Source organism: Taudactylus pleione, unplaced genomic scaffold, assembly GCF_031769625.1.
Source record: "Taudactylus pleione unplaced genomic scaffold, aTauple2 ptg000726l, whole genome shotgun sequence".
NCBI lineage: Eukaryota > Metazoa > Chordata > Amphibia > Anura > Myobatrachidae > Taudactylus > Taudactylus pleione.
In genome coordinates, this window is record NW_028285128.1 from 4,354,956 (window position 1) to 4,363,531 (window position 8,576).

The 8,576-nt window shown below is 45.7% G+C and overlaps 1 protein-coding gene across 2 annotated transcripts in view; it reads right to left on the reverse strand.

The window, feature by feature from the left end:
• LOC148477310 (uncharacterized) overlaps window positions 1-8,295 on the reverse strand; it is a 45,839-nt gene extending 37,544 nt beyond the window's left edge. Inside the window, exon 1 of one of the 2 annotated variants that reach the window (XM_088456892.1) lies at window positions 7,630-8,295. In XM_088456892.1, the coding sequence (XP_088313018.1) occupies window positions 7,630-7,714 (85 nt within the window). In that variant the 5' untranslated portion in view covers window positions 7,715-8,295. The remainder of the gene's footprint in view (window positions 1-7,629) is intronic. The other variant, XM_088456893.1, reaches the window with a different exon arrangement.
• Window positions 8,296-8,576: the final 281 nt, after the last annotated feature.

The window sequence follows — 8,576 nt, forward strand, 5'->3', positions numbered from 1 at the left end:
TACTAAGCAGTGTTAGGAGACAGAGTGAAAAGTGATAAGAAAGTGATAAGGTGCCAGCCAATCGGCTCCCAATCATTTTTCTAACACAGCTTGTGAGATGACAGTTGGGAGCTGATTGGCTGGCACCTTATCACTTTTCACTCTCTCCTAACACTGCTTAGTAAACACACTCCTTAATTTCGACAAAAGCAGGCGAAAATATTCATTTTCACCTGCTTTTGTAGAAATGAAGTGATAATGAATAGACCTCTTAATATCAATTGACATATGACTCATGTTACATACGAATGTGACTTACGTTACATTTCTGTCCCCAGTCAAATGGCTCTGATACAAATTATTCAAACTTGTAGAATCCACATGAATTAATCAATATAGGCCTGTTTTTCTTCCTGATTAACTGTGAAGATGTATAAAATATTTCATCTGGTGAAGATGCTGCCAGCTCGCTCCATTGTGCTCTCTAAAGTATTCACCATCTCTGATGTCATTGATGTCACTCGGGTAATTCTTTCCATCATATTCAACATAGAACCAGTCACCCTGGTAAACTACATCATCTGAAGTCACTGTGACAGTTACATTAATATACTACCATCTTTTAGCAGCATAAATATACTTAAATGTTAGCAGTTATGTGAAATTTAATTTTCATGTATTGTGTCCTATATTTCATGGATGGCCCATTAAGGATTTTTAATATCAGCAAAGCACTATTATATCGATCATAAATTAATTGACAGCCTATGGCACGAATTATGTTTAGAACAGGCCGTTCTCCAAAACTGAATATCTGCGTGGGAAGGGAGGATTGCAAGTAGTGAGTTTGTTTCATGAAACTCGCAGACTTCGCACGAATGCCCGCACCCAAGAATTCTCCAATCCAATTAAAAATGCCTATTCGCTGTACTCGCAGCTGAGGTTTTCGAATTGACTGCCAAATACGATGTGAGAGAAGTGCATGAAAAAATGGGGAGACCATCCTGGACCCCCCAAAATTGATAATTTCACTAGCAGAACCGTATAGTAGGCTGTTTGTGGGCATAAGGAAAGTACTGAAGGTTTTTAAATGGTGTCAAATGGCTGATTTGTGGGTTTTTTTTAAATGACAAAAAAAAAACAAGCTTTTTTTGTTTAATATCAAATGAATTAAACGAAAAATGCAAAAAAAGGAAGGAAAAAGGTGATTTTGGGGTACTGTGAGGGCACTTTAAAAAAAATAAAAAAAAATGATATAAAGCAATTATTTTTCAGTTAAAAAAATACCGCAATTACATTTGGGATGCCTAAACTAACGAAAAAGTTGATTTTGGGGTAATCTGAGGTAATTTTATTTAACCCCAATAAAAGTACATGTAATTTTTGGACTAGTTAAGCTAATTGGAAGCTTCCATATGCCTAATTAGTCATTAGGGGGGTGTCCAAGGGGTTCAGCACGGTGTCACAACATTTTTAACTTAAAATAAAGATTTTCTCTTATATTTCTCACCCTCAAGAAGGTGCAAATAGAAAAATGTGATCTTTACTCTGACTGGTTCAGTGCGAGTTGATAATTGGATTGCAAAATGAATTCGCTATGCAAATTCACAGAGATAACAGCACCTCGCACCACCTAATTTGATTGACCACCTAAAAGTCTTTTGGTAACTTAAGTGGCGGCTCCAGAGGTGGAGCAGTAGCGCAGTCCAAAATTCAAATAAGGGAGTCACACCAACTGCCACTACAATTGCTACCAAACATCGCCGGCCGGGACTCACTGGCAGTTGTATGGCTCCGCTATTTGAATTTTGGACCTCACAGCAGCCCAACCTCTGGAGCCGCCACAGTAACTTCATAACACCAGAGTTACAGATGTCCATGGCAGAGTTGGGAGAAACTGACAATGGGCACGATTCAATTGAGCGCGATGTAAATAGCGCCGGGAGATAGCTCCCAGAGCTATTCAATTCATCGCGATGTTAGGTCGGGGAAGGCTCGTTCTCGCGCCTAAACACCCTGTTTAAGGCGCGAGAACGGGCATTCCCCGACCTAACTTCCTGGCGCGATGCTGTTTTTCCGGCGCTAAGGGCAGAAAACAGCCTCGCGCCGACACTTTCGTCGGATTTCTGCTCGCATCCCCAGAGGGGTGTGAGAAGAAATCCTTAGTCGTGCTTAGCAGCGCGGTGAATTGAATAGCTCCGGGAGCTCACTCCCGTCGCTATTCACATCACGTAGAATAGAATCGTGCCAATGACACAAATATAGCCCGGGCACTCGCACAAATCTGCACGACCATTGTTGGAGACAAGTCACATGAAATCTCGCCAGATTCCTATGTGAGAGATCCACATACCAAGTAGGTAACGATTGTATGGTCTGATGACCAAGAGTAAACTTTAGGCCACAAAAAACCATGGTTGGTGCAAGCCATGGCAATAACAATATCCCCACACCATCAACTATATATTCAGGCTCATAAAGGTATGTGGATACTTCAGTGTTTGAGGGAATTTAAAAAGACTAGTGTCCAAAGTAAATGGAGTGAGATAGAGACAAATCTTGCAGGAAAAGCTGCTGCAAAGAACTAGAACTTGGGAGAATATTTATTTTTTTATATTCAGTGCACGACCACTTATTTCTCCCATCTCTTAAAATGTCTCTGGGAAAAAAGAATATCCTGGAGTGACCCGACCTCAGTCCCTCCGAGTACATCTGGAATTATTTGAAAACGGCTATTTACCAATGGTCCCCATAAGCACGGTGGAATTATTGGGTGGAATATTTTAGAAACAATAGTGTGGAAACTGCTAGTTATGGTGCAAAACTAGTAGTAACTTACCCAAGTAGACTCTCAGTTGTAATTTTTTGCTAAAGGGGTTATGTAATAAAACATGGGAGTTATTACACTTAGGTAATAACTTATTATTTATGTTTGAAAATAATTAAGAAAAAGATAGCTTGTTTTTATTTATTTATATTTGGCAATACAGAGTATTTATGCTCTGATCTGTGTGGCGAGAATTCCAGAATAATGGATTCATAACGGAATATTGTGATTGCATGCTTTGAAAAAAAATAAACAAAAAAAAAAGGGGGGTGAACACTTTTATAGCACTTGTAATTAGTGATAAGTGACAAACTATTGACACTAAAGCAGGCCACACACAGGCCTACCCTGCTCTTTAGTTTGAGTGCTGAGCAACTCAATCCATGTCCAATTTCACCACAGCTGTGTGTGGACAGATTGGAGAGATGGGCATACATAAATTATGTATATTATATAACCAGGTACAGTGTGTCTAGTGCATAAGAGCTGGAGACCATACACACATCACCCCCCTACGACATACCTCTCATACCTACAAGCCCCTGACGCCTGCACCCCTCTGATCTCTGCCCCCAAACTGATCCCTGTACTCCATTGGTCCCTACACCCAGTGCTAATTTTCTGGAAAAATAGGATTGAGCTACTGGGGGTGGAGCTATAGAAAAACAATATATATATATATATATATATATATATATATATAGCGTTCCCGCTAGGCTGTTTTAGCGGGGCGCGGCGCCCTGCCCTCCTTCTGGAGGGCAAAAAGCGCCCTGCCCTAACAGCCTGCGGGAGCCGTTCTCACCCGCGGGACGCAGTGTCCCGCGGGTGGACAAACATGCAGTGACCCGGTCACCGCCGGAGAATAGACGCCGGGCGCATGCGCCTGACATCTATTCTCCCTTTCTGCAGCGCTTGGGGGCTGCCCGGCATGTCCGTAAGCGCCGGGCACGCCCCCAAGTATGACGAAAAGGGGACGCGTCTTATAGACACGCCCCCTTTTCATAACCACGACCCCTTTTCGGGCACGCGCGACTTCGGCTCGCGCACAAGATTGCCCTCTCTCACTCCGGCGCCCTGCCTGCCGCCGGAGCTAGAGGGAACACACATATATATATATATATATACACACATACACACGCACACACGCATACATACACATATATATACATACATATATATAGTATTTAGAAAAGAAGGCACTCAAAAGGGACTACTCATCCAATATATCATCTAGTGCAGGGGTCTTGACCACGGAGCCATTCCCTGAGGCCCGCCGATGGTTACTGTAGGGCAGACAGCAGTAAGTGCAGTCTGCACTACAGGCAGAAACAAACACACTGCTGCCGGCGCCGGCAGAAGTGTGTTTGTTTTGACAGCCAGCCAATTAGAGTCAGACAGACTCTCATTGGCTGCTGTGTCCACTGCAGGAGCCGAGCTAGAGCTCACTCCTGAGCTCCATCTTCCGGCTCCCGCAGTGGGTAATGGGAGAGACGTCATGACGTCTCTCCCATAATTCAGAGTGGGCCGACCCGGGCGGATGGAGGAGCGGATGGCTGTAGGACAGGAGTGGGAGAGGGGATTCAGGAAGGTGGGTTTTTTTTTTCTTCACGTGTGTGTTTGTCTGCACTGCTGGGGGGAGGGGGAGGTCTACTACTGGGGGCACTGCATCAGGGGGGACCACTACTGGGGGGTTCCACTACTGGGGGCACTGTATCAGGGGACCACAACTGGGGGCAATGTATGGAGGGGGGGGGGAACTACTACTGAGGGCACTATATAAATATAAACGGCACTGTATAGGGGGGACCACTACTGAGGGCCCTGCATAGGGGGGACCACTACTGGGGGCACTGTATAAGGGGCACTGCATAGGGGGACCACTACTGGGGGCACTGAATAGGGAGGACCACTACAGGGGGCACGCTATTGGGGGCCCTGTATAAGGGGCATCACTACTGGGGGCCTGTATAAGGGGCACTGCATAGGGGGACCACTACTGGGGGCACTGAATAGGGAGGACCACTACAGGGGGCACGCTATTGGGGGCCCTGTATAAGGGGCATCACTACTGGGGCCTGTATAAGGGGCACTGCATAGGGGGACCACTACTGGGGGCACTGAATAGGGAGGACCACTACAGGGGGCACGCTATTGGGGGCCCTGTATAAGGGGCATCACTACTGGGGGCCTGTATAAGGGGGACCACTACAGGGGGCACTGTATAAGGGGTCTTGCATAGGGGGCATCACTAATGGGGGCCTGCATAAGGGGGACCACTATAGAGGGCATTATATAAAGGCCACTGCTGGGGGCACTGCATAGGGGAGACTACTACTGGGGGCATTATATAAGGGGCACTGACTAGGTGGGACTACTATTGGGGTCACAGCAGGTGGGGGACTGTATAAGGGGCACTACTGAGGGCACTGCAGAAGGGGGCAGTTATGGGACATAATTAAAATTGTAGGAGGGGGCAGTTATGGGTCATAATTGTGTGAGGAGTTTAAATACCGCAGCATAGCTTAGTGCAGTGATTTTCTACCTTTTTTAACTCGAGGCACACTACACAAGATATTACATTTGCCAAGGCACATCATTCGGCAATGCGGCGTGCGCAACCTATGGAAAACATACATATTGGCTCCCACATAAAAAAGCACACATATTGGCCTCCACAGGAATAAAACGCACATACCTTGCCCCCCATAGGAATTAAACACACATACATTGGCCCCAGAGAATAAAACACACGTACATTGGTCCCCACAGAAAAAAAAAAGATATTGCTGGCTCCCAAAGAAAAAAAGTGCAGCGTGCAGGCAGACTGGCTGGCTGGTGGCCGTGGGCTGGCTGGGGGCTTGCTGGCTGTGCTGGTGGCGCTGGTGGCCGAGGGCTGGCTGGGGGTGCGAGCTGGCTGACTGGGGGGTGCTGGTGGCCTTCATGCAGGGCTTCTCTAGGGGCCATGGAGCTGGCGGGCGGGCTGACTAGAGACGCGGTGCGCGTGACCTGTGATGTCATGCCGCCGCGTCTGCATAGATGATAGCCCGAGCACGCCTGAGCCTCCCAGAGGAGCTTGCGTGCAGATGGCAGGTGACTTAACATCAGGCCCTTGGGGCGGGATTTAATAGGGTCCGAGAATTTTTGCGAGCACAAACTCGCACTTTTTGAAAGGTGCGAGTTTGTCCCTAAACTCGCAAATGTAATAGGGTGTGAGTTTGAGGCTCCCAGTTAGACTAGCATACAAGTGCATGTGAATTAAACTGCGGTTAAAATCGCACCTTGTAATGCGAATGCGACTTTCATTACAAGGTGTGAGTTTCACTGCGTGAAAAAAGCTATTAAAATGTTAATACTCGCCTCTCTCAACCAATGAACGTTCAGCCAATGCATTTCTATGGAAAATGCAGCGGCTGTTGTGTCATTCGCGAAGTACCGTCCGTAGTACCGACGGTACTATATCCTTAGTTCCGGGTTTTTTAATTTTAAGAAAACCAAGGATGCCTACATGGCACGAAGAGGACCAAAACCAAGGTGTAGGTGAGTATGTTTTGTTTTTCTACAGGTCGCGATCAGGATTCTACTGGAGAAGGGGACAGACCGGCACTAGGAACAAGGTAAGTATGTAGTGTGAGTGTAGGTGAGTGAATGAGTGAGTGAGTGCATATGTAATAAAATAATAAAACCTTCGGTGCCTGTGTCCTGTCTTTTTTTTTATATTTCTTTTGTAGGTGAACTAGAGGTACCAGTGGGCCATTAATGCCCCACATGCTGGTACTTGTTGTTCTCCAAGTTCCAGCATGCAAGAGAGGCTTGCTGGGACCTCTAGTTCTCCTGTAAAGGACAATAGCCACGGGCTGTCAGCCCAGGCCTGGGGTTCCCTGGAATCTCCGGTCTGGGCACACTAGTGTGGAGTGATGCTTTGGCCGGGGAACCCCGTGAAGCGGGTCCCAAGGCTTTGACATTACGCCCCCGTTAGAAAGAGTATCAGGCTATACTTGCACATTTCCAAAACTCGGACCCTATTACATCCAGCCCTTACGGGCCTACCTATCAAGCTGTTTTTTACATAAAATTATGCAGAAACTGTATTGTAGTTATGTACTAAAAGCACAATGCAGGAGATTTCACAGAAATCTCCGGCAAAGTGCTAGAACTTCAGATCGCAGTCCCCATTATTATCAATGGGGACTACTATCTGACCCATATGTACTAAACTAAGCTAAGCTTTTCGGAGTTTAGCACATGTACACAGGCAATAAGCCCATGGAGGCTCCAGGTGCAGGAGTGAGATCTTTAGCCCCTGGCACTTCTGTGAAAGACTTCTAAAACTTTCCGGGGATATAACTCGCAGGGACAGCGGTTACTGCAACCGCTGTCAGTGAGAGTTCCCCTTTGTACATATCCGGGAGGTTTTAATTGAATTAAAAAAAATTGAAAAATAAAAAAATCCCGACGATATGGATAGATAATAATCGCGGCTGGTCCACGATTTTTAGTACATAGGTCCCTTAGTGATTAAAACAAACTCATATAAACCATAAACTGAGCCTCACACGTGAAACAAGTAGCCCATATCACAACGATCTCCATGTGCACAAACTGCACAAGCATTTCGAAGTCTTTAATTAAAAGCACATTATGAACAAATGACAATGCCACCCTTTGCATTTATGCCATAAGACAGTGTAAGTACAGTATGAGCACGCGTTTACCCCTGTAATAAATGTTCCTCTGATTTCCCAAGTGCTACTATAAATAATTGATATCACTCGGTAAAGCGAATACTGACTTATAAAGACTGGCACAATGCCACAAACACCCACCTCCTGGCATGAACAGCAGGCACACAGCAGAGACCAGTCTGGTGACTTGCTTCTGATCCATGGTGAGTGAGGGGTATATAATCATCGGCAATAGGACAGTTCCTGTGCACTGTGTATCTGGGCTGCTGGCTGGGTTCTCCTCCCCCTCCCCTCTTTGCTAGGAACCTACACCTCCCCCAGATGTACTGTACGCGGCCAGCCCCATTCTGCAACTCTGCTTCTATCCGATCCCAGCTAACCATCTAGCAGCCTGCTCAGAATCACTTTCTCAAGTTCTCACACATAGATTTGGAAATACTATAATACCAGTGTGTAATATATCACCTCTAGTCTGGGGGACTTGAACAAAAAATATTTAGGGTGGTAGCAAAAAAGCTCTACCAAAGTCATGACTAGCCCCTTATAATTATTTGCTGTATACAGCTCCGTGTCCTACCTCCATCCAAGCCCTATAACCCTCACCACAACTTCCTCCTAGTTCATTTCCCCCATATTGTTACTGTGCTATTGCAATAAATTAGTTACTGCTACCGTTAATCAACACATTAAACTACCCATTGATGGACAATTTTATTTGCGAGCATGTCAAGGTTTCAGTGAACACGACTCCACAATGGAGCTTGCACAGTGCTCTGCTGCCTGTATCACTGTCAGTGCATGGTAGGTTTTTTGCCGCTCATTTCCCTTCTCTCCTTTGTATATATGGGAACCTGGGCTGCACGCGCAGGGAATCCTGGGAATTCTCCTCCCTGATAAGTTTCGTTTCTCCGTTATTGTGCAAGTTACAGGAAGGAGGCTAGTATTGCACCTCCCTCACCTCAACTTGTAATGACTCCTGGCTACAAAAAAATAAGCCGGCTGATCTTAGGGATGGGACATTGAAAGAAAACATTGGAAGTACCGATGTTTTTAACATTGAATACAAAACATTATTTAGATATAAACAT